The sequence below is a fragment of the Phaethon aethereus genome, assembly GCF_964289735.1.
Source record: "Phaethon aethereus genome assembly, chromosome: 26".
Lineage (NCBI taxonomy): Eukaryota > Metazoa > Chordata > Aves > Phaethontiformes > Phaethontidae > Phaethon > Phaethon aethereus.
Window position 1 is genome coordinate 5,972,611 of NC_138602.1, and position 14,632 is coordinate 5,987,242.

Genomic DNA, 14,632 nt, shown 5'->3' on the forward strand with positions numbered 1-14,632 from the left:
TGCCATTCTCGTGCAAAGACTGCAGCCGCTGGAGCTTCAAGGAAAACCCTGCCGTGACAAAGATTTGTACTACACAGATAAGCAGTTGCAGCCTTTTCACTTGCAGATTTCCTAGCTGATAGCAGCTGTTAGCAGAAGCTCAAACCATGGACCCTTCTCAGTTTCCCCAGGGTGGCATGGGTGCTGAAGGCAAAGGCAACGTCATTTCCCTTCATTCCAGGCAAGAACAGGAAGAACATAAGAGCAGACATCCAGGGCTGGACTGCAGGCCATCTCCTCCCTCTGCCGGAGGTGGCAACTGGGAACTTAGGAAAGACTATGAGAACAGGGCGAGCATCGCGTTCCCTTGAATTGCATAGTTTCTGTATGTTTAAAATTCCCCACTGGGTTTCCCCACAGCAAACCAGTCTGGTCTCCTCTTGAACTTGCACAGACATCTGTCATCCTGCGCCAGAGAGTTCTGCAGCTCAGATATTTACCAATGCACTGTGTCTGCCCCTTGTCATCTCCTCCAGGAAAGTGTCTAGCACTCTCCTATCTGTGTATGAGAGACACCATCAGAAACTATCTGGAATGAAGGAGACTAGGGCTCAGAATTTAGGCGGGTTGCTTTACACCCGGTGCAGGCCATGGCTGGTGCAAGGTATTCGGACTCTAGTGCAGGGCTCTCTGAAAATGGTGCTAGAGCATCCTTGGTGGGGAGAAGCAGCTTGCCTCTCAACATGACCTGTCTGGGGGAGAGCTGTAAGCCCTTTTTGTTTTGTGCTACTACTAGGATAGTCTCTGCTTGTGCTGTACTGCTAGGGCTGGGCTTGCCATCCTGGGAGGGACAGAAGGATGTCAACAAGCTCCAAAGCAGACAGCTCCCAGCGAGGACTTGCCCTTGCCTTCTCCAGGGAAGGAGTTGGGCTCTCCCACAATAGTTGGCATGGAGGGAAAGGTGCTTTTGTGAACACAGGTCCTTTACCAACCCTTTCAGTGCAATCCTTCCAGAGACTATATCACAGGATCACTAAGGTTGGAAAGGACCTTCAAGATCATCAAGTCCAACCATATCCATGTCTCTACCCAGGACATCATGTTGCTTTTCAGGAGATGGAAGACTGTGGCTGCTTGGAGAATGACAGAGGCAAAGACTGAAAGCACTGGTGTGCCACAGCTGGGACTTTGAGTATGTCTCCTCTATGGGATCCTAAAGCCCCATCCTAAAGGGTCTCAGCTGCCACCTCTTCTATGCCCAAGGGGGAGCAGAAACAGCTCCCTTCACCTGCTGGAGCTTCTTACAGCTAAGACAGCTGAAAAGATTAGCCTGGTTTCCCTGGTGACCCAGCCTGATGTCTTGGCTGCCCAATGTCCTAGGGTGCAATATCACCCAGGCACAAGGTCCCTGCAGAGGAGAGAGTCATTACTTTGCGGGGAATGGCAACTTTTGACCCCCAGTACCTGCTGAACACAGCACATCCTGGCTGCCAGCTGCTCCCAGGCAGGTGGTGATGTTACTGAGGTTGGTGGAAGGCGTGTGTGCACATCACCCTTCCCAGCTCATTTCTACCTGGGCAGTTTCTCTTCCTGCAATGCACTCGGCCCCATGATGCCAGGAAGGGTGACTGTAGCTCCTGTCCTGCAAGTCGGCCAGCAATTCAGTGGATGCAGGGCTACAGCTGCCTCTGTCCCAACAGGCTGACCTCTCACTTTGACCAGCTAGACCTTCCTTCCCTTCTCCCAGGGGCAAGGTATGAGAAAGGAGAAGACATACGCTGGGAAATGCAGCTCTTGAGTTTACTGTGGGTGTTTTAAATGCAGCAAGGTTCAAGCAGGAATAGGGTTATCTCTGAAGGGAATGGGGTCTGTTGTAGCACAGCCTCTTTCTGGTGCCTTCTGGGATGATCCCTGTTTCTGTCAGGGTGACTTAACCTGGCCCTGAACTGACTGCCTGAGATGGGCAGGGAATGGGACAGCCAGCAGCCTCAGAACAGAAAGAAAGGGACCCCTGAGTGCACCGACCAGGTCACCCGGGTTCCCAAGGAGAGAGGAGTGCGTCAAGCCTTCAGCAGGAGCAGGAGGGAAACCAGTGCAGTCTCTAGGGCCCCACCAATGCCGGAGCAAGTGCCACTGCTGCTACTTCTTCAGCGCTTTTGTGATCCCGGGCAGGTAGTTGGAGATGCGGGTGTAGACCCCAGGCGGGGTGTCACACCCGAAGGAAACGATGCCTTGTGCCACCTTATTGCACACCAGGGGCCCACCAGAATCTCCCTGAGGGCAGGTGAGAGACTGGTTTGAGAGGCCTCTTCCCGGGGGGAGCAGGTTCCACCTCAGTCCCTCTCTGCCCAGGCGCTGCTAGCAGGGCCGGTCTCTGCTCCAGGTCTGTGGCTCCGCTGCTGCCCCACGTGCCCACCAGCTGTCCGGAGCCGGTGAGCCAGGGCTCTGCCCCTGGGACTCTGCATAGACTGTGGTGTCGGGACATCCAGAGAGCCAGACCACATGGGAGCTACGAATCAAATGCTCGACACCTCTCCTGGGAACCAGTCCGTGCCAGCAGCAGCCCCTGCTACCACAGAACCCACCTTCCCTGCAGCCAAGCCCCCAGCCTGTTGGCAGCCCATACCTGGCTGGAGTCCTGAGCTTGTGGAAGCTGCCAGCACAAACCGTGCCAGTGCTGAGATGTGGCTAGAAGCGGATGCATTTCCCGTGGCTGTGGATGGAGACTTTGGTTTCAAAGAGTTTGTTGGTTGCCTGGTCATCATTGATCAGGCCCCACCTGGCTATGCTGCACTTGGTGCCCGTGGGGAGGTCGCTGCTGGTCTTGGGCAGTGGAATGGTCTTGACGTAGTCATTGAGAGTGGCCTTTGCTGTCAGCTGGGAGAAAGCAAGGTTTTTGGAGAAGGCTATGAACAGAACAGCTGAAGGACACCTGAGGTAGGGGAGGTCTAGCAGGACATACAGCACCGCAAGCTCTGGTAAGCTGCTGCAAATAGGGCATGCCACTCCAAGCCCTGCCCATGGTTCCCTCCAGGTCCCTCCCATTCCTGCCTGCCTCCCGCACTCATGGGCAGAAGCAGCTGATGGTTTGCAGAAGGAACTAACAACAAGAATGTCCTCTGCCCAACCCTGCTAGACCCACAGCCCCAGTCTACCCTCCGACCCACTGCCTGCTGCAGGACTGCCTTGTCTTGCGCAGCATGATGTCATTAGACACAGTGTTGGGATTGTACGCAGGGTGCTGGTGGTATCTGAGAACTCCCAGGATCTGCTGAGTTGTTTCTGGTTCGTGGATGTTGTGAGCCCCCAGGATGGCTGTGGCAGCAGAAGAGAGAAGAGAGAAAACAACTTGGGTCTCACCCGCATCCCTCCCCATATTCAGGCAGTTGGAGGGAGCTACTCAGCACAGGAGGAAGAGGTACCTGCTGCAAAATTACTCCAGTGATGGACCTCACAGGTTAGGGGAGGAAGAAGGGGGTAAATCCCCTGTATGAAGTACTCACCCCACGCAGTGCGCAGCTGTCATCACCCAGTCAGGGGCCACCAGCAAGCCTCCGCAGGCTAGCATCCCTACCTTCAGGTATGCCATGTAAGGGTGGGAGTGGGGCTGAGCCTCATGGCCCCCCACAGCCTGACCCTGTAGAGCACCTGCAAGCCATCCCACAGCAGGGTGAGCTGGTGGCTGCTGAGGTCAGAGCCCATACCAGCAGCCGCACCCGCAGCAGCTTGCGGCACCCCAGCTTACTGGCATTGGCCCATGGGCAGGAAAGCGAGAGCAGCACGGCCAGCAGTGGCTGGAGCTGGCACGTCTCTTCCCACAGCTGGACACTCCTTCCAAGTTGTGTGGAAGTCTGAGTCTCCTAGTGCCCAGAGGCTGGTTTTATAGCCTGGGGCCAGCTGTACCCAGCAGCCAGGAAACCGTGTGTGATGGCTGATTGCGCTAATCAGAGCAGTGCAGCACCCCTGCAGGTCTATCTGCCCCGGCATGCCCCGAGGCTGTGACCGATGAGCGATAGAGCGGGACAGAAAGGCCAGGGCACAGGGAGTGTGGTATGCCACAGCCCCAGCGCCTCAGGGGTGCTGAGAAGAGGTGTCCTAGGGTATTTTCCATGCATGATTTAGCATTTCTCCCACAGCTTGGCTGCAGGACCAATCATGTCCACCTGCTTTAGAGCATGGTGTCTTTGAGCTCTGGCGATCAGGCTGTCTCGTACTGTACCTTCAGTAGTTCATGCCGCTTGGGCCTGGGGGTGGTCAGGTCATCTCGTGCTTTGTTGGCAAGTGCAATGACTGCAGATGCTGTTTCCCATCTATGGTTTCCCCTCTGCAGCTGGTCTGGCCACTGGCACATCTCTTCAAATGGGACCGGGGAAGCCTTCATCCACCCTGCTCTGGATTCTCTGCTCTCTCCCTTCCCTGAAATGCCTGCAAACCAGGCTGCAACCTGCCCCTAGCAAAGTGTGATTTGGTTAAACGATAAACCAAGCACCAATCCTGCTGCACTTGGGCCTTCCTGGCCTTGTGGTCCTGAACAGAAACCACCACTGGGCTGTCCCAGCTGACCCTCTTTCAAAAAGGTGACCAAATCTCTGTGTCAAGGGCAAAGACCTGGTGCTGAGGACACCTGTGTTCGTCCCGTTCCTGGCTCTCACACTGCCTTAGCTGGCGGCTGCCTGCACTTCCCTTCTCATCTTTGGGCCTCCAGTTCCCAAGATGTGTCCTGTGATGGCAGCTGAGACCGTCCTTTGTATGAAGAGCTGCCTGACTCCCATGCTGCAGCCTCAGAGGGAGTGGCACCGCGCAGTCCTGTGTTGTTTAAAGTTGTCCTTCCTGCCTGCACTTCCTACCCCTTATCTACCTCAACTTTCCTCACTGCCACGTTGTCCCAGTCTGCTGCATTTCTTGCTCCCTGGGGCTTGTGGGCAGTTGTGTGCCCACAGCAAAGCGTAAATCTGCGAGGGTTAATGCTCTGTGAGGTGTCTGCTCTGCTTAGGAGAGACTGAACGTTGCTTACTGGAAGAACATCTCTTCCATGCTCAGGGACTTTCAACAACTCTTGAGTCTGCTCCAGTGCAAGAACATCCAAGGGGCTGGGGGCAGCCATAGCAGAGAGGCCACAGGGGAGGGTGCAGGGTGCCGCGGGGAGATATGGGGTAATGCCTCCTTTTAATCCCTGGAGTACTTCCGACCTGGTTCACCTGGACAGGAATCCTCCCAGAAGCTCTAGCTGAGGTCACTACAGTTTCTTTGCAGGCACCTGGTTTAAATAAGCTAATTTGGGCTTGTAACTGCAGCCAGGAACTGATGAAAAAACACAACGGCAAAAGGCAATAGAAGAATTATTGTGCTGAGACTTCAATGCTCCCCCTCGCTCCCCATCCTTGGTCCTGCTATGGGAGATTTTTCTACCCAAAGACCCTGTCTGTGTGCCCATTCCCTGGGACACTTGCTGCCAACACTGCTCAGGGGCCTGCACACTACTGGAAGAAAATGAGGCTTGCTTTAATCCTAAATCACCGTCTCTGGAGCAGTCTCTGGTTACCAGTCCTAATGTAGGTCTGTGAGGAGTGGCTTAAACTCAGCTGTGCCTGCCCAAGACATGATACCAGCTTTGCTTCCTGCTGAATGCGATTTCAGGTTAAAAAGCACGTACAGCTCCAAGGCTCCCAGCAAAGGAGAATGGATCAGGAGGAAGACCTGCCATAAAAACCCCTTTGGCACACAGCAAGGGTGCTGCTTCGTGGCAGGCGCGTCCTGTGTGGGCAGCGCTGCTGGGCACAAGCACAGGGCTCAGGTGCTGTCGTTGCCTTTGCCTGCAGTGTGCGCGGTGAGCCGGTGCTGGGTGGATTTTGCCATCTTGGATAAGATGCCCTGCAGCACCCTGCTCACAGGTCAGAGGCACGACTCTTCTCTCCTCGCCCTTTCCCTCTGCCTGCTCGGGCCCGTCCTTGTTCCCAGCCAGGGCTTGAAGCTGGGGACTCTGGGCAAGCTGACAGCAGGGTACCCGTGCTGGGGGTGCACGGGCAAGCTGACAGGGCAAGTGTCCCAGGAGGTCACCAGGGAGGCAGCGGGGCTGATCTGCCAGCTAGTCTGCATCGCTGGGAGGAGGAGATTTGGGGGAGAGCTGCCATATGGGAATGGAAAACCCCTGAAACAGTTCCTGAAAATAAAATCAGAGCATGTGTGTAGGTGTAAACATATATCCCTCTCTTAGTGCCCAGAGCAGTCTCCAGCACATCAGAAGAGCCACCGGGCTTGTGGTAGCGCTGTACTAATGTGGGCAGCGAGGTCTGGGACCATGGCTGTCCTGCGTGCTAGTCCTCAGGGCTTTTGTCTGATTAAAACCTTACTCCCAGATACACGGCTCCCACTGCACTCTCATCCCCAGTTTCCCTCTGCGAACAGCAGCTCTCTCCACGGGTCTCTATCCTGCAGTAACCTTGTGCAAAGGTCTTGTTTTCTCCTCGATCCCAGTGGTGCCCAGCTGAAAGCGCTGAGCTCAGAGGCCCAGGGCCATTCGAGTTCACGTACTGCTCTGTAACAGCCTGTGGGTAACTGTGGGTCCAGCCCTGACCGGGGGCCAGCGGTAGCAGGGCCAGGCTGTGCTGCAGACAGCAGACACAAGACAGCAGTTCTCTGCCCCAGACAGCTTAGCGTTCTTAGTGTTCTTATGCGTAGCAAGCAGGGAGGGGAAGCAGCAGGTGGAGGGAGCGCACAGGATGGGAAGCAGCAGATCTCGGAATAAATTTACGCTCTCCAGACACAGCGCAGCGGCACCAGCGCTGCTGCCAGTAAAGGCGTCGCCCTGCCCCAGCCGGGCAGCGCTAACCGCAGGGAGGCTGCCGCGCGTCCTTCCGCCACAGCGCTCACCTTGGCTTTCAAACCAGCCCCGTTTCCTCTGCGTGGTGCTTGGAACGACACCCCGGCCAGCCCCCCTTGCGCAGGCATCACCCTTGCTGTTCACGCTGAGCCCTCCCCGGCCCGTTTCCTGGGCGAGGACGGGTTCCTCCCTGCCACCTCCACATGAACGTGGGAAGAAACCGCTCTCGGCTCTGAGCCCGTGACGAGTCTGGCACTGAACCAGGTGGTGCAAGGCAGCGTCGGTGAGCTTATGTGACGGATTTTACGGGCCCTGCACAGGGGACCCTAGGTCAGAGGCTCCAGCCAGGTCTCTGGAGCAGCCTCATGGCCTTGGTCGCGCCACGCTGACCATGGCTGGCCATGCCTCACTGAGTGGGGGTGGCAGGAGCACCATGCAGCTCTCTCCCTGCTGGGAATGTGCTCACTGTAGACATGGCTACGGGGCAGAAGACACTAGGGGAAAGCTGAGCTTGCCCCAGGCATGGTAGGAGAGCCGGTGCTAGGCATGGCATTTGGACACCAGGCACTGAGCTGGTCCAGCTTCTCTAGCCCCTCTGTGCTACCCAGGCCAGAATCCAGCCCCAGGCAGGGATTGCTTCTCTGGCAATTGCCAGTGGCTGTCAAGGAGCTGCATGAAATGCCACACTGCAAAGCAGCAGCAAGGCTCAGGAGTCTGCGTTTGTGGCATACTCACTCTGGAGGGATGCGGAGTGATCAGCACCTCCAAAGCTCCCATCCTACAGGCACTGAGCACTGGAAATGCTCTGTGCCTTTCACTGCAGATCAGTGCAATCTCAAACCTGTCGCAAAGGAGGGAAAGGTGTGACACCATGGAAGACAGGGTCCGGGCTGGCCCACTGGTGATGTGTTTTATTGGGATGACTTCCACAACAACTGTGTCTGGGACAATTCTTTGAGTACTGTGAAGGGCCAGGTCTCCAGGGTTTGGTGTCAGCCCTGGTCAGAGCAGCCTTGCTGGCGCTCTCCAGCTCCTTTGTGGCCAAAAAGCATCCTGCCACGCTGGGGACTGGGATGTGCCGCTGGAAAGATGACCGCCTGCTGCTGCACAGTAGAAGAGACGAAAGCTAGCAAATGCAACCAACAAACTGCCAGCAGTGATCAGTCATTTTCGAACCAGCACAACTCCACCCTTCCTGGAGCAGAAAAACACTTGCGGGCAAATGGATGCCTTGGCTGATACTGGGCTGTGCTGGGGCCACAGAGCGGGGACACAATGGGTGGGTGGGGAGGTGGGGAGGGAGCCTTGCGGGACAGAGATTGGGGATGCCAGCTGTACATAACCCAGCCTGAGGGTTGCCTGGCTAGGCCCACCAGGCAGAGCTCTCCACAGAGCTTCACCCAGGGATTTTTTTAATCAGAATGGCTGAAAATACAAGTTTTAATCAGGACTGTGCAGCAGCACAGCAGGAAAACCTCAACAGAAATCACTGATATTTCATCTTGCATTTGTAGCTTGCTGTCTTTCCCCTGTGGCTGCTCATGGCCCCCCACAATCTGGAGCCGGACACCCTCCTGGGAGCAAGCAGTCTCAGGGTAGGAGTGACTGGGCTTGCCACTGGCCACAAGCCCCGGGAGCCAGGCTCCAGGCTGCTCCTGCCCTGCTCTTCTCTGGGCATCCCTGTCTGCAGACGAACTCTTCCCTCCGGGGCCAAGGTGCTTTTGCCTTCCTGTTGGCCTCGGTAGCAGGAGGCTGCGTAGGGCTCCAGGGGTTCTCCTGCTAAGCTGCCGCCGCTCAGCACCCGTGAACACCTGCGATGGCCACAGCTCTGGCAGAGGGTTCAAGGGGCTGCAGCTGGCACCCGTACCTCCCTGGCTCCTTCCAAGCCCAGCACTCAGCAGCTACCAGGTAGTTTCAAGTACATTGTGGTCTTGATCCGAAGGAAAGTGATGGGAAACGTTGCGGGACGGGGTCTCCCTTCCCCGCCCACCTTCGTTTCAGAGAAAGAAGATTTGAACTGAGATGGCAGCAAAGGAGAAGTACCAAGATAAAGCTCAGGCTGCGTCTGTGCAGATAGCAATGGGGAGCCGCTGCAGAACAACAGGAACTCCCCCTTGTGCAGATGCCCAGCTGAAGGGGAGCCTCGTTTGCCCCAGCCATGGAGCTGGGGACTCCCTGCCTTGGGTCTGGCAGCAGCAGCTCTGAGGGGCATGTGAGGCTGGATTTGTGCCAGCCAGTGAGGCCCTGCTCTGCTGAGCTGATTGCCTGGAGTGCAGGGGACCCAAGTCCTCCCAGGCCCCCAGGCTATGGGGCTGTGCCCTGCCTTGCCGTGGGGTGGGACCAGTGTTGAGGTGCGTGGTGACTTGCCACGAAGCAGCGAGCTCGGCAGGATGTTGGGGGGCAGAAGTGAGGGGGTGCTGGCAGGGCAGCAGCAGCAAGGGACACAGCTCAGGCAGCTTCCCAGAGCCAGTCCCCCTCGTGACATGCTGTGACACTGCAGTGTGCCTCACAGGTACCTGTCCCATCTGCTAGGGAAAGGCCAAACAAGCCAGGTGCTGGGACAGGGCAAGGAACAAGGTTTTGTCTCACTGGAACAGCTTTTGACAAAATAATCAGCCCTGCCTTTTAGGTAGCAGCTGATGTGCTTGTGGAAGGGGCATTAGGAAGCGCCTACAATATTTTTCTGGTCCAGAGGATGTGGCACCCCATGGGTGTGTTGAGCTGTCCCAGCTGCTTATCTGCCTCAAGCCCTACTGCCATCAAAAGCATTTGCCTCTCACCTGCCCCACACTCTCCGCAGATGTCCCTGACAAAGAGGTCATTCCTGTCAGATACCTCTTTCCTGAGACTGCTCACAGGCTGCCAGCTATTTGAGAAGCTATTTAGGGGCCCTGACAAGGCAAGTTTCTTCATCCTCTAATCTTTTAGGGATGTCCCAGCATCCTGAGCAGACACATTAGCTGGAGGCTCAGCCTAAAGTAAGAATGATGAAACACGGGTGATGTGCAAGAATCACATTGACCCTTTTTGTTCCAGTGCTGTGCTGAGAACATCTGCCCAGCCTGTTTGGGAGTGTGCTTTTTGTGCTGAATGTGCAACCTTGCGCTCCTCTGGATTGCGCTGCACTCATGGCCCAGCCTTCCTGCTCATTTCCGCTCCTTCAATCTTGGGGTCATCTGCTGACTTTATCAGCATGAGTTTCTTTCCATGCTGCTGATAGAAAAACCCAAAACACCAGATGAAAGGGTGAATGTGGAGGATGGAGCCCTCAGCTTTTGATGTGAACCACTCTTTCTGGCACATGACTTCCTGCAGCAGGAACCTCCTTTGCATCTTCCGCTTGTCCACGCAGCAATCCAGGTTGGGATCTCTCTGGACATCATGCAGTGGCTGGAGTCCCAGGACAACTCCCTGCTTGCCATGCTGATGGAAGAAATCACCACTCTGCTCCCAACTTGGGGACCTCTCCATGGCTTTGTGCCAGTCTGGAGCGAGAACACAGGTGAAAGCAGAAAGCAGGACACGGCTTCTGCTGTGATCCTGAGTTAAAAGGTCCTCTGTCTTTCTTTTCTCTATGCCTCTTTGCAGCTGTTTTGGGTGGGGTCCACCCTGCACAGAAATGTGGTTGATGTTGTAACTTCCCTTTTTCCACTTTGGTAGGTAGAAGTCTGTCTTACTTCGCACAAGGAGCCCTCCCCATTACCTACGCCGTGCTGGGCCTCAGACAGGCAGCTGGAGAGCACTGCTAGCTGCTGCACCTCTCTCAGGCAGCAAGAGCCTCGGGCCAGTCATGACAGGTGAGTCATACGGCAAATTCAGCAGCCGCGGTTGGGAGTAGCACATTGCAAGACTTTCTCTCCAGTGAAGTTTTGCAGATGCAGGGAATAGGTCAATCATAGACATTAGCACTACAGTCATCTCGGGACTCCTGCGTCTGGTCCCAGTGCAGCCCCTTGCGCCTCCTGCGATGCCAGTCTGCGATACCAGGCAAGAGGCAGCAGCTTTGCGCCTGTTCCCCTGTCTGTGACCTAGACAACGGGAAGAGCCTGGCCCACCTCTGGCCTGTGCTTGGAGAGCTGAAGGTGGAGGGTGCAGTGTCAGGGCACATGCAGGGCTTTGACATGGCTTCCTTTGAACCGGGTGGAGCTGAGCCATCGCTTCACGCGCACGGGTGCCTGGGCTCGCTGCACTGATGGGGCAGGACTGGGATGGTGTGTCCTGAGAGACTGGCAGGAGCTGGGCCCACAGAGGAGCCCAGAGGGGTGAGAGCACGGAGCTCCCTCCTTGAGAGGGATTATCTGGGCATGGGTGGTGCACAGGGCAGTTGGTGAAGAAGCAGTTGCTCTCTGCCAGGCTCAAGGGTGAATTTAACACCACAAAAGGCAAAGCACTTCGTGTCTCAGGCTGTCTGGGTGCTCTCGCTAGCACTTGGCTTTGTTCAGCTCTACAGACCTTACTCGTCAAGGTGGCAGTTGTTATCCCACTCAACCCAGCCTCCCCTGACTCAAAGAAGGGCCTGACATTATTTCATTCGTGTCCCACCTTTACAACCACAGCAAAGGTGAGAATAGCCAGACCCTTACTGAGAAATTATGACAGATGTTAGAAACTATGTCAATATTCTACCTCACAACAGGAAACTTTATTAAAACAACAGGAAGCCCATGCTCATGTTTGGACTTACAAAACACCTCACCCTCCTCTCCCTTTGCTCTTTCAGTGCCGTGGGGCTGGCAGACAGGGCTCTAACTCTCATCTCCACGCTGCGTAGGGCTGCTGGGCTCAGAGACAGTCGTGTGGCAGAGTCTCACAGCTGTCTCCAGCCCTCAAACAGAGGGTCTGCTCAGCTCCAAACCCCACCTCAACCCTTGCTCCACTGTGCATCCCTTGACTGCTGACCTAGGCTCAGAAGATGGATGGTCCAGAGCTGAGCTGGCTGGTGAATCACTCCTTTCCCCTTCCACTGGGCTCTGCTCAATATCCTGAGCTCAGACTTGATCTGCTCGACAGGAAAAGTTCTTGCCTGCAGCTGGCTGCCATGAGGAACGTAAACATCATCCTGCAGCACTACAACTTCACAGGAAAGCTGACCAACCGGCAATCTGGGGATGAGGGTATGGGTCTCATCCGCACAACCTTTGCCATCATCAGCTGCATCATCATCCTGGAGAACCTGCTTGTGCTGATGGCCATCCTGCGGTGTCTGCGAGCCCGCCGCTGGGTCTACTCCTGCATTGCCAGCATCACTGTGAGTGACCTGCTTGCAGGGATTGCCTACCTTTCTAATCTCTGCCTCTCGGGCAAGAAGACCTTCCAGCTTTCACCTCAGCTCTGGTTCCTGCGGGAAGGCATCCTTTTCATCGCATTGGCTGCCTCCACCTTCAGTTTGCTTGTGACTGCCATCGAGCGCTACAGTGCCATGGTAAGGCCAATTGCTGAGAATGAAGCCAGCAAGACCCTGCGCTTACGCAGCCTGATCATTGCCTGCTGGCTGCTGGCCTTTATCATTGGACTGCTTCCACTGCTGGGCTGGAACTGTCTGTGCAACTTCAATGCCTGCTCTATCCTTCTGCCTCTCTACTCCAAGAACTACATCCTTTTCTCTGTAGTCATGTTCAGCATCATCCTTCTGGGGATCATCGGCCTCTACATCTCCATCTTCCAGCTGGTCCAGGCCAGTTCTAAGCAAACCAGTTCTCGGCACAGCCGCAAGCGGTCCCTGCGCTTGCTCAAGACTGTGCTGATGATCCTGGGTGCCTTCATTATCTGCTGGAGCCCTCTCTTCGTCCTCTTGCTCTTTGACGTCTTCTGTGAGACCCAGACCTGCACACACCTCCACAGCCTGGACTGGACCTTGGCTCTCGCCATGCTTAACTCAGGTGTTAACCCCATCATTTACTCCCTCCGGAGTGTGGAAGTGCGCCGTGCTGTGGGAAGCCTGCTGTGCTGCTGCTGTGTCAGGGTTGGGCTTTGCAAGCCTGGAAACTGCTTGGTCATCACAGACATCAACTCTGGCTCATCCACAGAGAGCTCCCTGCGCTACCGGGAAAGCTTCCGCAGCTCTGTAGCACTGAACACCCGGCCCAGAGCACCTCTCACCAGCAACTCCAGCATGATGAGCAATCTCCCCAGCCTCTGAGAGGCCATGGGGAAAGCAAGAGATGCCAGACAGCCCACCAGGGCCTCATGCTGCTGGTCCTGGTCTGGCAGAACTGTAGCCTACATGCAGCTCAGGCTGACCAGGTACAGTCCCACCCCAGTTGTTAACTGTGGCCAGGCTTTCCAGCCCCTTCAGACTGGGATGTTGCTTCAGTGTCAGTGCAGCATAGAGACAGGCATTGCTCCTAGGATGGGAGGGAAGGATATGGGCACATTTTGGGATAGATGCTCTGCTGAGACAACTGCTGTGCCTAGGTTATAAGTGGACCCTGCTCTGTGTGTGCATGAGTATAGATGCTGCACCTGCCCAGATGAAGGTATTTTGCCCCAGGGCACAGTGAGGAATAGGGTGGGTATCCCCAACCAGACTGACCCCCAACTCCTTGGGATCAGGCTGGGCTGGCAGTGCTGCCACTGCATGTCATGCAGGGCTGGAGGTGATACCTGAGTCTTCTCCTGCAGTTTACAGCCTTCTGGAACTGCTGTGATGGGCACAGCTGCTGGAAAGGATGCAGGCTTGATGTCTTGCCAGGGAGTCAAGAATGACTGGGTTTGCAAGTGCAAGTGTGTGCAGCTGTATGGCAGCTCAGAGGCCCCTGGCCAGGAACCAAGTGCACACCTGTAGTAGAGCACAAACCAGCCACAGGATGGCAGAGGGCTACAGCAACAGCCCAATCCCTCACCGCAATGAAGAGGCTGGGCGCTGTCTGGACAACTGCTGTGACAGTGCTTAACAGCCTGGCAGCAAGCAGTAAGAGCCCTGCTGTGCCTCTGGGCACAGGACTACACCTGCAGTGACAGTCCTGGCACCACCACGGGCAGTACCCACAGTGTCTGGGGAGTCTGGTGCCATCCTGCATGGCAGAGCTACCTGCTCCCACCTGGCTGAACCTCTCAGGTAACATATGCCTGTACAGCAGAGGGTTTGCAGTGCTGTGGCCTCCCAGAGAGGTGGATCATGCTCTGGCAAATCTGCCAAGTTTGAAGGTCCCCACACAGGGGCAGGTGCCCACTGTGGTGGGCAGTGGAAGGTTGAGCAGCAGCTTCTAGATGGCTTTGCATTCTGTTGTCTCCGGTGGGGTTTGGCTCACACCTGAACAGAAGCAGCAGGAATTGTTTCCTCTTCCTTTTTGGGCCAAAAAGGCTGCATCCTTCCATAAACCTTTTTGAAAACAGTGTTTACAACAGAACGGATTTGCAAGAATCACTTCAACAGCCTGGAACAGAAGTCATCACCCAGCAAGAGTGGGGTGGAGCCTGCCCCAAGTCCTTCTGAAGTTCAGCACAGCTGGGGAAAAGGAGTGGAGGGGTCTGATCCTATCATGTTTGCTCTAACCACTACCACATTTGAAGAAGGGGGTCACCCATGCCCTGCCAGGGAAACGTTCTGAGGGTCCCCATCTCCTGTAAACAGGGCAGCATCCACAGCAGAGAAGGTACCTACGGACCCCAGGAGCCCAGGCTCACAGCAGTCACATACGGATTCTCCCTACTGCCCCAGGGCTAAGCACTGCCACCCTGGCCTCTCTGAATGCCGTATCTTCTCTCCACTGAGCTTGCAGGCCAGTGACTGCCTGGCTGTGGCCTCTGACCCTGTCAGTTTGCTGGCTGGTATCTCTGAACTGGCAGGAGAGATCCCAAGTTGCTACAACTTCACTGGCAGGAAGCTTAAGA

At 55.8% G+C, this 14,632-nt stretch overlaps 2 protein-coding genes across 2 annotated transcripts; one reads left to right on the forward strand and one right to left on the reverse strand.

Annotated features, from left to right (window-relative positions):
- Nucleotides 1-2,118: 2,118 nt before the first annotated feature.
- Nucleotides 2,119-5,835, reverse strand: LOC309413740 (mast cell protease 1A-like; the record flags this gene model as incomplete). Its single annotated transcript, XM_082010939.1, is given in 7 exon segments — nt 2,119-2,253; nt 2,606-2,619; nt 2,622-2,667; nt 2,671-2,856; nt 3,170-3,313; nt 3,488-3,627; nt 5,787-5,835. Coding segments are annotated over 7 exon segments (714 nt in total).
- Nucleotides 5,836-11,711: 5,876 nt separating this feature from the next.
- S1PR4 (sphingosine-1-phosphate receptor 4) lies at nt 11,712-12,938 on the forward strand (the record flags this gene model as incomplete). Its single annotated transcript, XM_082011137.1, has 1 exon — nt 11,712-12,938. The coding sequence occupies one exon, from the start codon at nt 11,712-11,714 to the stop codon at nt 12,936-12,938; it is 1,227 nt and encodes a 408-aa protein (XP_081867263.1).
- Between the last annotated feature and the right edge of the window lie 1,694 nt (nt 12,939-14,632).